This window comes from Marmota flaviventris, chromosome X (assembly GCF_047511675.1).
Source record: "Marmota flaviventris isolate mMarFla1 chromosome X, mMarFla1.hap1, whole genome shotgun sequence".
Classification (NCBI taxonomy): Eukaryota; Metazoa; Chordata; class Mammalia; order Rodentia; family Sciuridae; genus Marmota; species Marmota flaviventris.
In genome coordinates, this window is record NC_092518.1 from 133222486 (window position 1) to 133241361 (window position 18876).

The following is an 18876-nucleotide window of genomic DNA, read 5'->3' on the forward strand; positions in this document are numbered from 1 at the left end:
TGCCAAGGGTCCTTGTGTGAGTGCGTGTGAGTGTGTGCCCTTTCACGGTGTGCCTGAGGCGGGGGCTGGGGGGTCGAGGAGGGGGGTGCAGCTAGCCCAGCCGTCTACAAGAAAATTGCTCCCTTTGAAGCTGCCAGGGGGGCGGGAAGCCTGCGCCCTCCCTCCCTCTCCACGCCACCAGCCCCCTCCCTCCTTGCTTCCCTCCCCGCCCCCTCCCCGCCGTCCCCTCCCGTCGGCCCGCCCGCCCAGCCTTTAGCCTCCCTCCCACCGCCTCTGTCTCCCTCTCTCCACGAACTGCCCAGGAGTGAGCAGCTGCTCTCAGTCGGCTCTGCCCGACAGACGCACGGACGGCCCAACATCCCAGCCCACCAACTAGCCAGCCTGCACCTGGCTGCTTCCCCTCCCCAGGTAGGGCCCCACGCCAGCCCCACGTTGTCCCCACTATCCTGTACTGGCCTTAAGCTGCTCTCACTGTCTCATCCCTGACTGTGCTGTCCCCTCAGCAATCTAGAGATGTCTGCTGCCTCTGCTGTCTCAGCCTATGGTCCTGCTGTCCTCCCTAGTGTCCGTGGATCCACTGCCCCCTTACTGCCCTCTCTTGCCTCCAGGGCACCCATGGATTTCCAAGGCACCCACTTCAGGATCCTGGTCCACGCCCCTTCAACGCCACCCTGCGGCCCCCTTGGTTCTTGTCCCATTTCTGCCTCTTCTCCCCACCTTCTTCCAGGCGCCTTCCTCCCACCCCTTCCCTTCCCTTGCCCCTGCTGACCTCCTTCAGCTGCTAGGCTCCATCCATCTCTGCCTCTGGGTGGGGGTGGGGGTGGGGGTGGGAAGAAGGTGCTTCCCCAGGCTGCCGCCTGCCTGGAGCATCTCTGAGGCCTGGCTGGGTGCTGACACCCTGGATCAACCAACAGCTCCATCCCTTTGCTGCAAGTCCCAGGCACACTCTCTGGAGCTTTGCTTCTGGCCTGGAGGGAAAAGACCTCAGACACCCACCAGCTCAAAACCGGAACTCCCCACTGCCAGAACTAATCCTTGGTGTGGGTCTAGGAGACTCAGTTTCCCAGGCACAGCCCAGGCACCTTGCCCAGGTAGTCCTAGCACAGCACAGGCTGGTGCCCTGCCTCTACTTCCTCTTAGGCAAGGTGTGGGTCCATGGAGTCACAGCTATTGTGGCCCTGAATGGGATGCCTGGGTGCCTCAGAGAGTCAGAGGCACAGAGACAGAGAGTCCTGTCTGTGCCCAGAACTCTCTTGGATTGGGACACAAAGTGGGTAGAAGACGGGGAGGAGAGAGAATTTGGCAACTGTGTCATGTTCCCTGGGGAAGACCTGGCTTGGGTTCCCAGAGGTGCCTTCCAACGAACTCAGGAGAGAGAGCAAGAAAGAACAGAGTCATCTGGGTGTCCACCAAATTCTTTGGAAGGTTTGGAAATGAGAGCACCCCTACCCACTGCTCCATGGGTGGGGCTTGTGCCTGTGTACTCAAAGCAGGAGGCTTAGGGCCCTGCAGGGCAGGGGTGCAGGTGGGGAGGAAAGGGCAGATCTTGCTCAAGCCAGGGACATTGCTCTCCAACAGTCTTCAAGGGCAGGTCCACTCTCCTGGCCACACAGGAAGCTCAAGTTCTGACCTTAAGAAGCTCCTGCCACTGTGCCTCTCCTTTCCCTGGCCTGCCAGCTCTCTGCTCCAGAGTGATGTTTGGATTGAGACAAGCTGGGGATGCTCCATAGGTGCTGGGAAGGGACCTGTATCCAGAGGTGCATGTGAGCACCTCCTGGTGACATGCAACTGCCTGTGCCACCCGCACCCTGGGAGAGCTGGTGGGCAAGAAGGAGGTGACTTCATGTGGAACATGCCCATGTAAGGCTGCTGTGGGTCACTGTGGGTGAGCCTTTGAGGGCAGGCCTGTGTGGGAGTATTGACAGGAAAACAGAGATGCCTCCAAGCCACTAGGGCTGGGCAGCGGTGGTTGGCTTGGCCAGGGAGCAGAGGGGGCGCCTGTGGCCAGTTGGGCATGGTAGCATGGCCTCCCTGGGAAACCTGCACACAGGCAAGACCTGTCCCTGGAGCACACTGCTTTGGCACACTGCATGAGGCTGGGGCCAGCCTCCCATTGTGTAGATATGGAGTCTGTGCCGGGCCCACAGAGGAAGGATGCCAGTCTCCAGCCATTATGCAGGGTGCCTTGCAAGCATTGGCCCAAACTCCTCCCCAGCCCTTCCAGTCCTAGGATATTGGATTGAGAACAGGGAAGGACAGGAGAAAAAGGATAGTTTCAAGGCAAGAAAGAGTTTCTTTTAGCAACATTCCATAGTCCAACAAGACCATGGAGTATCCCTTCCAGAGACAGCATCAAGTCCCCAGAGGAGGATTTTTAATGAGGCCACGCTTGAGAGTTTGCATCTGGAGGCTTCCCAGAGGATTTCTAATTCCTTGGCACTCTGTAGGGTAGGGAACAGGGACAGAACTGCACTCTAGTCTCCCTGCTTCCTGAGCCTACCACCACAGTCCTTCTCACACCCTGGAAAGACAGTGTAGTGCAGACAGTCATGGGCTAAGGGGTAGGTGGGCCAACCTGAGGTCCTGCAGGCCCTGGTTCTGCCCTTCCTGTGATCAGTTGAGAGCTGAGGCTTTTCTGTTTTGTCCTTCACCCCTCTGCCTCCAGAGACCTCCTGTCCCCTTATGCCCCACAATGGGCTGGGGGACGCCAGGGGCCACACCACCCTTGGCCACCCAAATCTTACAGGGACAGTGGGGGTGATGAGTAGAGGGGGCAAGAGAGGCTCAGACCTGCTCCATGTTCAGGCCCTCCTCCAGCCTTCCAGAAAGAATGAGCTTCTCAGCCTTCTCTGGGGGAAGGCATGGGGCTTGCTGGGCCACCTCTTCTGGGATGGGAGTTGTGCTTTGTCCTCCCCTTTCCTTTCAGGCCAACAAGTCCCTTCCCCCACTTGGAGTGTATAGCCAAGGGGCTTCCAGGGCCTCCTTGGATACCTCTGGGATGCCAGGTGACACCCACCTTCTTATTGCTCTGGGTTGGGGCAGACCCTGGGGTGGCCATGGAGCAGGGAGCCTTCTCCCCTGAGCCCACCAGCTTCGGTGTTTCCAGATTCTACAGAACACAACCCTCTGACTCCCCCTGCTCAGCTCCAGTTGCAGCCTGAGGGACAGGAGGCTCTTTGCTTCTGGCCAGGTCCACACCACATCGCAGGCATTCCCAGCCCAGGGAACACACCGCCCCTCCCTCTATGTGGTGGCTCATCTCTCAGATTTAAAGTCTTGGGTCTCTACCCAGCTTCCTTACATTGACCTCTTCAGGTCCACTACATCCTGACTCCCAACTCAGCAGACACCCAGCCTAGGCTGAGCAGGAGGACAATGAGCAGGGGCTTGAAGACGTCCTGTGATGCCCCAAGGTCCCAGATTCTGAGTGGGGTGACTCTTCAACTTGCCTCTGCTTCCCCCGCCCCCCCCCCCCCACAAGCTGCAGGCATACGATACCTTGTCTGGTCTCCAGAGGGTCAGCTGGCCAAGGCTGAGGCCTGGGTAACCACGGGTTTGGGATTTTGTGAACAATTCCACACAAAAGAGGGGTGGAGGGCAAATTCAGGCTGGGGCTGGCAGCCCTGTCCCTGGGGCCACTTTTATCCTCTCAAAGTCTGAATCCCTGGGAACCTGCCATGATTGTGTTCCCATGGGCTTGAAGGGATGCTGAGCCGCAAGGAGGCATTTGTATGCAGGACTCCAGCAGCCCTGTGGGCCTGAAGATGGGCAGGATCCTGGCCTCCCTGGCTGGCTGAAGAGCATTGGGTCTTACATCATCCAGAGTCCTTACCAGATAGAAGGGGACCCAAATGCAAGGGAGGGGCTGCAGAAAATCCTAGGCCCAGAAAGAGAAGGGGTTCCCTGACTCCAGACCCAAGTGCCTGGCTGCTGTCCTTTTGCAGAAGTGCATCCCCGCAACATGGGCAGGAAGACACAGACAGACAGAGGAGTCCTGGATCTATTTCCTCATTGTGTGGCCTTGGCCAAAAGGTTTTTGGTTTTTGTTGTTGTTGTTTTGGGTTTTTTGTTTTTGCTTTTTGTTTCTTTGGTACAGGGTGCTAAACTCAGGGGCACTTTACTACTGAGCTACATTTCTAGCCCTTCTGTTTTTAATTTTGAGACAGGGTCTTCCTAAGTTGCCCAGGCTGACCTCAAACTTGCCATCCTCCTGCCTCAGCCTCCAGAGTCAATGGGATTATAGGCATGCACCACAGCACTGGGCTAGGCAAGACTTATGATCAATAGGGGAGAGCAGTGGCTAGGTAAAGAAGTCACTTGCACCCCTACCCCACTGCTCAAGATTCTAACACATGACAAATAGGAGTCCAAATTTCTTCAGTGAGTGAGAGATGGGATGGCATGTGGCCCCGGTACAGAGGGACCATAAAACTAGGGACCCCCCAGCTGACCAGGGTCATCTGCTACTGACTCCTTTCCAGAGGTTTCTTGGTAGGATACAGAAGGAGATAGAAAGTTAGCCTCTAACACCTACATCGAGGTAGAGTCTGTCCATCAAATCTGCCCAAGTACAGGACCCAGCTCTGTCCAGTCACTGCAACAGTGCCAGGGCCACATCAATAAGGAGCTGCCCCACAGCTATGCTTGGGCATCTGCTCCCCTTGCAGTATAAAGGGCATGCTGGGGCAATGGCTGTGGGTTCAGGGTGGAGCCAGGTGCAGATGACATGGAGTTCAGAGTCCCCCCTCTGGCCCCAGCGTCCACATATGCACACCACATGGCCTTTTGACAGACCCATGGGCAGCATACATCCCTTCTGTCTGGTTGACACTCAGCATAGGCTTGATTTGGCTGGTGCAGGGGTTAGGTGTGCTGGGACCAGGGAGTAGGCCAGGTGTCAGCTGGCTGGTCGAAGCTGGACTCAGATGACTTCAGTGACCAGAGGGGAAGGAGGAGAGGTGCCTAATGTCACCTGTCTCCCTCTCACCTCTTTCCAACCATGTAGTTTTAGGGGTCCAGCAGGGCTGTGTGAAAGGCAGAGTTCAGGTCGGGTTGCTCAGTGGAGCCAGATGCCCCAGGCTGAGGCCACAGAGACTGTTCGACGTCTGCTCCTTGGCAGCTGCCAGCCACACATCTGCAGGCGAGCTCCCAGCACCCGCCAGACCTCAAGCCCTGCTCCCGCCGCCCTTGGCCTGGTCTGAATGCCTGGCACAGCCCCTCCATGTTCTCAGAGGCTGCCAGCGCATCTTGTTTGGCTGTGACCTGGAGCAATCCTGCATGGAGGACTGCACTGGCTTTCAGAGGGGCAGACAAGGAGGGCCCTATTGTGGTGGCGTTGCAGGCTCCAGGAAGCCCAGCCCCCTCCCTCACTCACACCTGCGGTCGTCCAGTCAGGGCTCACCACCATGACCACTTCTTTCCTTTGCTCTGAGGAGGTGGTGTCCAGCAAACTCAGAGCATACTTGATGGGGCTTAAGGACACACCCAGGGAGGCTGATGAAAGGAAACCACCAGTGGTGGTGGGGAGGTGGGGATGGGAGGAACTTGCTGGGGGTCTCACAGTTCTACCATGGGAGGCTCCAGCTTCCTGGGCTATAGCCTGCCTGTCTCCTCGGTGTGATATGTGGGGAGAAGGGAGGCAGCCAAACACATCTACAGCACCCATCACCACCATGGCCAGACCCAGGATTTCTCCCTAGGCTCTCTGGATGGCCCACTTGTGAGTCAGCCAGGCCCAGACCCCCACCTATAGCTGAGGGGCAGGGGCAGGGCTGCTTCTGGGCTGAAGGTTCAGCACCTGGAATCACCACAGCCAGGCTCCAAGCCTCAGGCTGAGTGAGCTGAGTGACTTGGGAGAAATCAGTTCCTCTCTCTAGGCCTCAGTTTTCTCATCCATAAAACGGGGATACTAATTGTGCCTGCACACTCTGGGGTCCTCTGGCTGTGTGAGGGTCCCTTTGCCATCTCCTAGAGACTCAAGGTCTGGCTTGCCTCCTTCCCTGTAGAGTTCTGGGCCCTGAGTCTGATGCCAGTTCTCTGAGGGGAAATGAGGGCTGTGCTGGGAAGGCTGCCCGGCCCCCACCTCTTTAGCCAGGAGCCAAGGAAAACTAGCCAAATGTTGTCTTTCTTCTCTCATAGGGCCCTGATGTGCAGGCCTCCAAGCCCTTTGCTCACCCCTTGGGGTAGCCCTGAGCTGGAACTGAGGGGCAGAGGGCTGGGCTCTTCCCTGTACCCCTTTCTCAGCCCCTTAGGGACCCCCAGACTTGCTATGACACCAAGCACTGCTGCTCTGAATTGGTGAATTTCATCTAGGGCCTCTAACCCCACAAAACTGGTCCCATGAGCCCACCTGTGCCCCCAATGGCCAGACTTTCCCAGTGACTATCTGTCCTCTACCTTGGTGGGGACTCTCCACCTTTCCCAAACTGCCTGTGAGGCAGACTTAGACCCTGAGTGTCTGGAAGGAGTCTCAAAAGAGACCCTTTCCCTGGAGTCAGGGGGTGGGGGTCCAGGCTGGCCACAGGTTGGTCATCTGCTACTCCCCCACCTCTGCTTCGGCAGGGCTAGACCATCCTACTCCCACCTGTCCAGGTGGACTGGGTCCCAGAACTTCCCAGGGCTCTGCTGGGCATACCAGCCCTGACTCATCCCCCTGTGAGGTAGCAGTTTGGCAGGGGCAGTGAGGAGGGGCTGGGGCAGCTCCTCCTTCTTTCCCATTCCATCTTGTTCTCCTGCCTTCAGCCTCCCCTTCCTGTTCTCTCCCACTGCTCCTGCTTCTCCTCCCAGCCCTGCCCTGCCCTGCCTTGCAGGCTGCAAACTGAGGGAAAGAAGGGGAACACTACTTAGGTAGGCGAGCTCGGGTCTTTCTATCTACTCTGGGCCTAAGACCTTTGGGAGAGGGGGCCGTCTCTGGGGGCCTCTGGGCAGCCTGGGGCAGGCAGGCCCTGGGGTGAGAATGTGGCTTGAAGGAGCAAGGGAGGCTGGTCACTCCTTTAGCAGGGCACTTCCTTCGACCCCAGGGGTTAGCACCAAGTCCAACTCTCCATGTGAGAGAAAAACTGGGCTAGACCTTGGGCTCTTCCCCCATTGTGTGACCTGCCGGGCTCAGGAGGGCTGCACCACTCCCTCCCAGCTCTGATCTCCCTAAAGTCCCTTCTGTCCACAGGTATGGGTCCAGGCCAGGGCCAAGTCATGCGAGCCCTCAGGGAGATACATGCCTGTGCCTGTGGAATGTTCGAGGAACACTGCAGGGCCAACAGGACAGACCTCCATCCCACCTTTCTCCTGGCATAGGTGCAGCAGGAGGTGCAGTGCTGGCACCCAGCCAACCAGGCCAGGAGGGCCCCACGCCCCTGGCCTACTGGTGGCATTGACTCCAAAGGAGCAGCCCCCAGCCATGGGGCCTATCTGGGAAAGCTGCTCCCCAAGGGCCTCATACCTTTGCAACTAGCAGCTAGACTCAGGCTTACCTAGCCCTGTGTAAGCCCCAAACAGTGCTTCTCCCTGCTGGATTGGGCCCCAAGTGAGGGCTTCCTTGGTCTGGAACTGATTCAAGTTGGCAGGCGGGTCCTGGTGCTCAGTTGTGCTCCCTGTCCACAGATGCACCCAGCCAACCCTAGAAACCCAAGCCTGGAAGGCAATCAGGGCTGACATATTTATTCCCATTTAACAGATAGGGAGAATGAGGCTGAGACTCAACCTGGGCCTTTGCCAAGGAGTCATGGCAAGTGGGATTGTAGGAGAGGTGGGGGCTCTGGTCTTTTCCTCTGGGGTGTGTTCCAACAGGTACATGGGGGGCAGTGTCTGATGAAAGAGGAAGAGGAGGTAGATATGGGTCCAGAGACAGGCTCAGGCAGGGTAGCTTCTCCTCCACCTCCACCCCATTGCCTCAGCCTGGGGGGTCTCCCGACAAGCCTGACCCTGCCTGCTACCTTGGCGGTAGCCTACTCCTGTCAGAGGCCTCTCCAGGATGCCAGGGCCAAGGACACAAAGGAAGGGCAGGGACAGATCTGGGAGCCACAAGCTCTGTGGGACAAAGTCCTGGGGAGGGAAGGGAAGGCATTGTGCTTTCTGCCTCACTCCTGCCACCTCCACTTAGCGCTGCCCAAGCTTCAGAAGACACCGTTTCTGTCTCCAGCTTGTTTCCCATCTCTTGACCTCTGGATCTTGTCAGAGAAATGTGGGCATGGTCAAGGGGGGCTCAGGCACAGAAGGAAATGACTCACAGTCAACTAATTTAACTAACTGCGTCCAAACTGCTGAGCCCCAAACTTCCTGAAGGAATTGACCCTGGCAGCCGGCAAGGCCAATGGCTAGATTTCCCTCTGCTTCCTCCACTTGACCTTATTCATCACCCCTCACCACCCAAGGCAGGTTCTGGCTGACTTAGTGGACGGGTGGGAGCCATAGATCCACTGATGAGAAGGCATTTCATCTTCCAGTGAAACCAAGTCCTGCCTGGAAGGAAGGGAGGGCAAAGAGGTGCCCTTCTGGCCAGTGTGTACCCCCATCCTGCCATGTGCCTGCTGTCCACACCCCCTCAGTCTGCTATCCCCTCCCCAGGTCTGGCTGTCTGGTGAGGGATGGGGGACACAGTGCCAACACACACACACACATGACGCCAGCCACTGGTGCTGGGAAGACAGGCAGGAAAGGACTCAGAGAGTGGTCCTGGTGCTGATACATGGCCCTTCCTTGCCCTTTGATCACAGGCACACCCACCATGCGGCCCCTGTGGCTCCTCATGGCTCTGCTGGCCCTGAGCCAGGCCCTACCCTTTGAGCAGAAAGGCTTCTGGGACTTCACCCTGGACGACGGGATGCTCATGATGAATGATGAGGAGGCTTCAGGCGCTGACACCACCTCAGGCGCCCCGGACCTGGACTCCCTTCCACCCACCTTCAGTGCCATCTGTCCTTTTGGCTGCCACTGCCACCTGCGGGTTGTTCAGTGCTCTGACCTGGGTCAGTCCCTGGGCAGTTGGGGTGGGGAGTGCAGAAGGCCCAGGCCCAGCCTGAGAGCCCCTACTAAAGGAGATGCACATGCATCCTGTGGGACCGGTGGGGATGGGAGAGCCTGGGGGATCATGACATGAGTGCATAAGGAGCAAGCAGAGATTCTGCAAGCTCTGGAGCCTGCACCCATTTGTGGCAGAGTCCCTGTGTTTGTGCCAGTATCCCTGTGTGTGTGTGTGTGTCCCCTTGATGTCCCCACCCTTCCACACCAGCCATGCTAGAGAGTTGGGTGGCTCTATGCTCACATTGGTGATGGTGCTGGCTCCAGGTCTGAAGACAGTGCCCAAGGAGATCTCACCTGACACCACACTGCTGGACCTTCAGAACAATGACATCTCTGAACTCCGCAAGGATGACTTCAAAGGCCTCCAGCACCTCTATGTAAGCCCCATCTTTCTGTGGAATGGGAGGGGTCATGAGCTGTGTAGCTAGAGGGTATGTGTCAGATGGATGCATATTTGTGTGGATGTGACAGGGTCCTGGGGATGCATGGAGTCCTGACAGAAGTCAAGCCAGCCATGATGGGAGCTCCCAAGGTCATGGGTCATGGGTTGTGGGTCATGTGTGTGTGTACAGGACAGGATCACTCAACTCAGTTCCCTTTTTGTCTAACAATTTTCGTTTTATTTGTTCCTCCCAGCAACAAATAAAGAACAGATTTAACGGTAGCCAGTGTGATAATGGGGAAATTGATGTGCTGGGCATTAGTTGTGCCTGGGATTGGAACTGGGCCTGTGTGTTGGCTCTCACCCTGCACTCTGCCCATGAGTACAGACAGAGCTCCTTGAGACCAAGCCGGTTCAGACACCTCTCAAGTGTCATAGCAGCAAACTCGGGAGGAGAAGAGGAAGGTAGTTGGGGTAGGAAGCTGGGGCCTTCATTTCCATCACCTGCCCTGCCTCAGGCCCTTGTCCTGGTGAACAACAAGATCTCCAAGATCCACGAAAAGGCCTTCAGCCCCCTGCGGAAGCTGCAGAAGCTCTACATCTCCAAGAACCACCTGGTGGAGATCCCTCCCAACCTGCCCAGCTCCCTGGTGGAGCTCCGCATCCATGACAATCGCATCCGCAAAGTGCCCAAGGGTGTTTTCAGTGGGCTGCGGAACATGAACTGCATTGGTGAGTTCAGCCCTGGCCTGTGACAGACCCAAACCTGTTAGCACTGCTAGCAGACAGAAAGCAGTCAGAGGAAGGAGCCCTCTTCTAGCCAGAGTAGCTGGGTCCTGGACTGTCCAGTGCAGCCAAGTAGGGGGCCTGCAGACCTCACAGAAGCTCCAGATATTTGTCCCAGGGCATGGTGAAGGAAGACGGGGGTGGCTTTAAAGGCTCAGCTCAAGAATCTTGAAACAGTTGAAAGTCCAATGCATTTCCTGGTAAATCACCAAATCACTGTGGCTAAAGAGAACATGGAGGGTGACTGGGATGGCAGAGGAGAATTGAGAAGGGTTTGGGCATGGAGGGGCTGGGGAGCATCTCAGGAGTCCTGTCTTCATCTCTGGGTCTCCTCCCTTTCTGCTTGTTTCCGTGCTTCCAGAGGGCAAGGCCAGGGCCAGGGCTCTTGGGGCTAATGGTATTGAACATCTAGGAGTTTGCAATTAGCCAGATAAATTCATGGAACTCTTTCAGGAGGGGGTAGGGAAACTGGCAACTCGCAGGTCCATCATGCAAGCCTGACCTCAGAAGCCCCAGTGGTGCCAAGCATCACTAGCTGGCTCCAAGGCTGAGAGGGCTTCTCTCCTAGAAATGGGTGGGAACCCCCTGGAGAACAGTGGCTTTGAACCTGGAGCTTTTGATGGGCTGAAGCTCAACTACCTGCGCATCTCAGAGGCCAAGCTGACCGGCATCCCCAAAGGTAGGAAGGTGACCCTTCCTTTGCAACCTGCTTCACCTTCAAGAACACAAATGGGGTGGGGGGATGGGATTGAACCTGTACAGTCTGCTTGAGGTAGGACTTCGCAGTACCCTCCCCTCACCTGAGGCAGAAATAAGGCCTTTGCCCCCCCCCACACACACACACCTATGCACATGCATACACCCAGCATTGGTGTTCATCTTCAAGCACCCTCTTTTCTGGGCAGATCTCCCTGAGACCCTGAATGAACTGCATCTGGACCACAACAAAATCCAGGCTATTGAGCTGGAGGACCTGCTCCGCTACTCCAAGCTGTACAGGTGGGACTGGGCATGGGGCAGCATCAGAGAACCCCCAGCACCCTGTTCCATAGTCCTTATCCACTCCAGCTTCTGAATACCTCTCATTTGCCCATCTGCAGGCTGGGCCTGGGCCACAATCAGATCCGCATGATCGAGAATGGGAGCCTGAGTTTTCTGCCCACCCTGCGGGAGCTGCACTTGGACAACAATAAGCTGTCCAGGGTGCCTGCGGGCCTCCCAGACCTCAAGCTCCTCCAGGTGAGAGTTGGGTTTAGGAAGCCCCTGGGCATCAGCTTCTCTAAGACTTGGGTTGGAGTAGTGTCCCATGTCTCCAGGGCAGTCTTTAGGCTCCCTGCCCCCTTTTGGGGGGATCCAGGGTACAGAGCAGGACAGGACCTGGACATGCACCTGGCCAGTCATTTCTGCTCTTTGGGTCCCATCTCCTCATCTGGGAGGGAGAAGTCCCCATTCTCCCTCCCTTGGCACCAAACCCCCTGTTTGTACTGAGACTATGCCACCTCCATCTGTAGGACCTCTGTCCCTATCTTGGCTTCCAGTCATATGGGATAACCTGGTCTTACCCAGCCCTGTTCTGGGTTTCAAGCTCTTCCTCAGCCCCATTCAAAATGGTAGGAGCATTACCATCCTATGCAATGCAGCCCATGCTGGGCTGACTGTGCCCTCTAGTGGCTGGAGACCTCTCTGCCACCACTGGGCTCCTCAGTCAATTTTCTGGGCCTTCCTTGTTCCGCTCTGCTCCTCCCTAAGAAAGCAGCTTCAGGGATGGGCTAGGGGAGGCTTCTGTCAGAGGGCAAATGCTGCTAAGGCCTGGAGGAAGGGAAGGGGCACCCTGAGGCTCTTTCTCCTCTCACACCCCGTAGGAATCTGGAGTGAGTGGGGGCTTTTCTGTGGACAGGTCTGGAGCCCGGGGAATCCGAAAAGAGAACCATACCACCTTTCTCATACACACACACACACACACACACACACACACACACGCGTATATATTTTCACACATATATGTGTATATATACATATATATATTTATAGATGGACATAACACCTTTATTTTATTTATTTATTTTTATGTGGTGCTGAGGATCAAACCCAATGCCTCACATGTGCTAGGCAAGCACTTCACCACTAAGCCCCAACCCCAGCCCTAGTACCATCTTTCTTGCACGCACATCATATCAGGATCAAGTTTCGATTCCTACTGCCCGGCTCCACCCAACACAGCCCCCCATGACCCCTCTGGCCCAGCCCCCAGCCCCACCTCCACCTATCCCCCATCTCCCACTCACCACACATGAGCCCCTCATGATGGTCACACATCAGTGCCTAATCCTGACCAGCACCCACCCAACATATCCAAGCCTCAGTTTCCTTCTCCCATCCCTGGGGAGAATCCCAAAGTGGCCCTGAAAGGGTGGTGCAGACATACTACTAAGAGATGATACCTGGGAAGCAGCTGGTGGGACTCAGCGTGGAGGCAGGGCCCAGCCCCTTCTGTGTCTGCCCTCCGTTTGGCCTTTGACCCACAGCACCTACCCAGGTCGAACAGACTGTGGAGGGTGGCCTGGGGCTACTGGGCCCTGACAGCAGACCTCTACCTCCTGTCTGTGCCCCCAGGTGGTCTATCTGCATTCCAACAACATTACAAAGGTGGGCGTCAACGACTTCTGCCCGGTGGGCTTCGGGGTCAAGCGGGCCTACTACAATGGCATCAGCCTCTTCAACAATCCTGTGCCGTATTGGGAGGTGCAGCCAGCTACCTTCCGCTGCGTCACCGACCGCCTGGCCATCCAGTTTGGCAACTACAAAAAGTAGAGGCAGTGGCAGCCACCATGGTGGCCTTGGTTGGGGTCTTTGGGGAAAACAGCCAGATGTCCCAGAAGGGAAGGCAAAGCAAAGAAGCGAAGCCTCACATTTGGTCTCCAACCCTGACTCACTACCCCATCACAGCCTCTTCCTGGCTCCCAAGCATGCAGGTGGACATAAGGCCTGGCCCCCATCACCTGTCATTCAGCTCCCGAGCTGCCCTGCTCACCCACCATGGCCATTCAGAGGCACCCCTATAAAGCTTTCTTGTTCACCTTAAAACCCAATGGTCGGAGGCTCCAGCCCTAGGAAAACAATCCATGAATCTGTGGGGCAGGAGAGGTTAGCAGGGATGGAGACAATGGACTCTGCCACAGCCACCACCCTGTCCAGGCTTACATCCTCCTCCTCCTCCCCATCTACTTCCAGCCTTCCACCTCTCCTGGGCTCATCTATTGCACTTGGCCTCTGGTGCCCCCACTTCAGCAAGTTCATGGCCTATCCATCCCAATTACCTTGCTCTATTGGTCCCTGGACTAGTCCTTTCTCTTTCTTTCTCTCTCTCTCTCTCTCTCTCTCTCTCTCTCTCTCTCTCTCTCTCGCTCTCTCTCTCTCTCACACACACACACACACACACACACACACACACACACACTCCCTGACTCTTCCCTGGACTATCTCTTCTTTCCATTTCAGGCCCTGCCCAGCCTCTGCCTGGGATGGCTGCCTCTTTCACTGTCCTACTGAGGTCTTGCCCCCAGATTGGAGGAGGCTGGAAGATCAAAACCAGGAAGGTGGCCATGCTCCACTCTCAAGAGCCACCAGAGTCCTAGCACCAGTTTTCATTGGTTCCCACCTCCCCGCAAGATAGTTGGGTCTCCTTCCCTCACCTCCTGGTCCCTGCCGTGGTGGGCTGTGAGCAGTCACACCCAGCTCAAGGAGGGCTGCTTTTGAGGTTGGTTGTCTTTCAATTAAAGAAACACTGTGCAATAGGATTCTGTGTGCCACTGCTCTTGGGGCAGCACTGGGGACCAAGCAGAGAGTAGAGACATGAGGGACTACCTCTGCCATCTCCCAGGCTCTGCCTCTCAGTGTCCAGTCTGAGCTTCCTCAGAAAAGGGTCCTCATCACCCTTGGGTCCAAGGCTGGAAACATAGGCCTCAGGCGATCAGGCAGAAGGCCCAGGGGCAGCCACTTCCCCTCCCTTCTCTCTGTCCTTAGGCCAGGCCTGCCCTCCCGGAATGGAGCATTTGTCAAGCACGTGATGTCTGGGTGGCACCAGGATGAACCTTCTCCCACCAGTAGGGGAGTCTGGATATTCAAGAAGGACTGCCCATCTGTTTCAAAGAGTTGGGAGATCAGAATATGCTGGAACTTAACTGTTGTCAGGGCTGTGCTCATGCTTGGGAAGATCAGAGGGGAGAAGGCATATGGGAACAGGGCACTATGCTGGTGTGCTCAGTGTGCTGGCCTGGTCTGGCTTCCCATTCAGCACCCCCATAAATCCCACTGGGTGCCAGAAGAGCCAATTACAGATTGCAGTGCATGGCCCTGGTTCCAGAGACAGGGTCCAGCTCAGAACCAGGGTAGCCTGCTCAATGGGGACACAAGGCTGCCCTGGAAAAGGACAGTCCCCAGAGCAATGCCCACTTGGAAGCTTGCCCAACAGGTTGAGGTGGCCCCAGGCTAGGCCTGCGGCTTTCCCTCCGTCCTGCATGAGGGGCCTCCCACTCATCTGGCAGGAGCCAGAGCCTCCCTGGGTAACCACAGGCAGCCAGGAAAAACAGCAGACAGGGCCTGTGTGAGTGACAGCCCAGGAGAGGTGGAGTCTAGAGGAGCTGGGCAGCGCCTTGTACAGTGCCATGCCCTTATGCCTGGCCTGGCACTCGGGACACCCAGCGTCCCCAGGTTTCTCCTTTTTGGGACGGGAGGCGCCGCTCAGCGTGGTGGCCCAGCGATAGAATGTCACCCGGCAGCATCATAGCACTATTCTGGGGCATGTGCTCCACAGCCCGGCAATCTCTGCTGAGCTGGGCATGCACAGGGCAAGGGCACTGGCTGGGGGCCAGGAGCTAGGGCCTCCGTCAAGTCTCCACACTGGTGGGGAGGAGGGGCAGTCAGCACCAGGACCTGGCAGAGATAGAAACATGGAGCCTTCAACCTGCTTCTCTGTGGAAGTGTTTGTAGTGCAGGGTCCACGTTCTGTGTGTCTACTATAGCCCCTGGGATCTCTGTTTTCTTTTGCTGCTGCCCCCTCAGTCTTCCTAGCTTCCCCTTTCCTCTGTCTCCCTCTCACCTTTATTCCATCCTCTGTGAATCCCAGCTCAGGGCACAATGGGGCAGTGGTGTCACGATAAGCTTGGGGGACGAGTTTTACAGAGGTAGCAAGTGCAGAGGAAGGCAGCACGTATACCAGAAGCCATGAGCTGCCCAGGCAGGAACCCTGGGTGAAGAGGGCTGCACCCCATAGGGTTTGTGGGCCATGGTAGAGGGGAGGCTCCATTCTCAGATCACCTGGTGCTGACCACAGTATAAAGATGAATCCCTCAGCTTCACTCTACTACTAAGTGTGTCACACACCATTTGACTATAATAATTTACTGAAAACCTACAGTGAGACCAAGGTTTTCCCTGTAAGCCGGCAGCTTCCCCGACACATGTTCACATTCACGCTGCTTGGAAAGTAGAGTTGTGTTCTGGTCCCTGACTATGGTCACAGGAAGTCCCAGGGTAACAAAGCTCTAGAAAGCACTGAGATAATGTGCCCTGAGCTAGTGGGGCAAGAAAGGTAGAGAGCAGGGAACAAGTTCCAGCCCAACTTTTGCTGGAGTAGGAGCCTATGGACTTGGGGACAGATTGGATATGGAGTGAGAGGAAGCAAGTGGGCAGGGTGTGGGTATAGGACCACCAGGTTGGTTGTGGCACACTGGTGCCTAAGTCTCCCAGCAGGGCGAGACATGTTGGGGAGAATAGGACCGTGAGGAATAGTGCCTGAGGGTACAGCTCAGAGCAGGGCCCAACTGGGGCAGCCATTGGAACATGTGCATGCACACACACAAGCACAGAAATACACTGATGCACACTCATAAATGTGTGCACACATGAACACTCACATGTATGCACACATGAGCACAGCACACACAGGCAAACCCAAATGAGGGCTCTAAAAGAAAAAAAAAAAAAACAGGCATGAACACAAAGCCACATGTACACAAGCACTCACACACACAGGCACACAAACTTACCCCCAGGAACACAGCTCAAACAGGCACACATACAAGCGTATGCAAACACATGTGCACATGCATGCATAGAGAAATGTGTGTGCAAGAACACAGAGAAATGCAAACAGGAACACACACAGCACACATGAGCACACGCACAAAAGCCCTCATGGCAGTGTCATGTGAGCTGCTCACTTGGGGAGGGCTGCTCTGTGAAAGGGGTGGCCGCCAAGGAATGGCGTTTGAGGGGCATGGGGCAGGATAGGGGAAACTTCCAAGCACTTACTGCAGGTCAGGTGCCTTCTGGATGTGGCAGGGCCCAGCTGGAGCCTAAGCCGAATCCACTGCTTGGGTTTAGGCAAGTCAGGGCTTGTCAAGGGGCAGCCAGCCAGGTAATCCCAGGCCTGAGCCCAGAGGAGGCAGGGCCCCCTCGGGGACACAGCCCCTCCTTAAAGGGCCTGAGGGAGCCAAGGTGGAGGGGCTGCTCTGAGACCTTGAAGATGGTGTTCACTGTTGAGTGTTCGTCCCCTATGGCTGCAGCCCTGCACCTCTGACTCAAATGGCTGGTCTTCAGGTTTGCCCCCTTGGGTTCCAAGCTCTCACCTCAGGAGGATAAGGGCCACAAGGAGAGGCAAAGCCCCGTCTATTATGGACATGCGGCACAGGGCCCATTACTAGGGAAAGTCTTTGTCTCCCTTGGCTTCTGGGAGGAGCACAAAGCCCCTGCAGCCCTGGAGAACCCGGGGATGCCTGAGTACTGAAGTTGTGCTGATTTCCACTATAGAAGGGGCAGCCAGGGCAAGGGGTAATGGCCTGAGGACTGAGCTGGCCAAAACTCCCAGATGTGGAGTCTATTGAGGTGAACCAGGCTGGGAGGCAGGAGGTATGCAACAAGCAGGGCTCTGTAGGATGGAGCTCCTTGGTGTCCAGCTGGAGTTGCTGTGATAAATGACCACAGACCAAGTGGCTTCAAACATCAGGAATTTATTCTTTCACAGTGCTGGGAGCCTGAAATAGAGTCAGGATGTGGGTAGGACTGTGCTACCCCTGAAGTCTAGGGGAAGACCCTTCCTTCCTCTTCTAGCCTCTGGTGACTCCAGGTGTCCCTTGGCTTGTGGCTGCACCACTGAACCTCCACCATCACAGGGCTTCCTACTCTGGATGAGTGTGAAATCTCCTGCCTCTCTCTTATAATAACTTATTATTGCATACAGGGCCTGTCTGGATAATCCAGGATAATCTCCCCCCTCATGATCCTTCACTTAATCACATCTGCAAAGACCCTATTTTCAAATGAGGTCACATTCCACTTCTGGGGTTGAGGACATGGACAGATCTCTTGGGGCATTTTCAGCCTGCCAGACAGGGCTGCAGGCAGACATTGACCTGGTGGTCTCCGGAGCTTTCAGGGAGAGGGCTGTGATCTCAGCCATGGAGAGAGCAGGGGTGGTAAAGAGAGGGCCCAGCCTCACCAGAGGGCCCTTCACTTCTAGGCCAGGCCAAGGAGTTGCTGTCCCAGAGGAGGCTGTGACAGCCACACCAAAAGTGGCAGGAGGAAAAGCAGGCAAGGAGGGGGCATGGGAGGAGGGGCAGGCAGCTGCAGGGCCCACAGAGAGGAGGAGCCTTCTGGTGACAGGGCAGTAGCTGAGGTTGGGGGCAGGGGAGTGAGGGCTGCAGGCAGTGAAGTGAGTCCACAGAAAAAGAGAGGGGGCAGGGGCATAGCAGGCCAGGCTGCATGGGGAGGGACTCAGATGAGGGTTCTCTGGGGGTTTTCTTAGGCTGAGGTTGCCTGAGAGGAACCATTGACAGTGTTAGAGGCCTAAGGTCCCTGAAGATGCAGGTCCAGGGCACAGTGGGGGTAGGTGCAGGACCAAAAAGAGAGAAGGAAAAGAATGGGGGAGGGTGTAGGGAAACAGGGAGGTCTGGGCTACTTGGCCAAGTGGTCCGTCCCTATCACACCTCCAGCCTCAGCCATGGGCCTCCCTGGGGTTGGCTCCATAAGTATTTCCAATGCAGAGGACAGGGTGTGGTGTAATAAAGAACTTTCTAGCAAAGTGCCCCAGCCCACCTCTTTAAAAATGGAAGAACTAGGATGGGGCTGGCCAGTGAACCAGGGTCACTAGTGACAATGGCGCAGTTGGTCTGGCACCCAGGCCTCATTCTCAGGCGTGAGTCCTCCCTTTTGGTCTCAGGGCCCAGGCTGGGGACCAACCAACTGGAACTACAAAAAGGAGAACATTAGCTATTTGAGGACCACAATTTCTAGGGACTAGGGACTTCCATGCTACCTTGTTTCCTGGCCATCTGACCTTGACCTTGGTGGGACTCATCACAAAGTTGTATAGCATGGTTAACTCTTAACTGTGCCAGGCCAAGGCAATATTCCAGCTCAGAGGAAGAGGCAAAGGAGCATCAGTAGGTGATCCAGCCTTGGATTTTCCCTCCAACTTGCTTCTTCCCCTGGTAAGAGAGGCTCTGGGCCAAAGGGCATGTTCATTTAACTGATGGCTGCTGTCCACATGGGGGACATAAGTACTCAAGCCTTACAAAACAGCTTGGAGCTCAGTGATCAGGACAGACTTCACAGGCTGATGCCAATTTTCCCATATGGACAGCAGCCATCAATTTAATAAACATGCCCCCAGAGTGATCAATATGTTCCCT

The 18876-nt window shown here is 56.1% G+C and overlaps 1 protein-coding gene across 1 annotated transcript; it reads left to right on the plus strand.

Annotated features, from left to right (window-relative positions):
• Window positions 1-293: 293 nt before the first annotated feature.
• On the plus strand, window positions 294-13971 carry Bgn (biglycan). The gene is made up of 8 exons (XM_027921738.2): window positions 294-408; window positions 8712-8963; window positions 9283-9395; window positions 9919-10132; window positions 10755-10865; window positions 11092-11185; window positions 11287-11425; window positions 12800-13971. Exons 2-8 carry the CDS (start codon window positions 8723-8725, stop codon window positions 12995-12997), a joined length of 1110 nt encoding a protein of 369 aa, XP_027777539.1. The 5' UTR covers window positions 294-408; window positions 8712-8722; the 3' UTR covers window positions 12998-13971.
• The last annotated feature ends 4905 nt before the right edge of the window (window positions 13972-18876 follow it).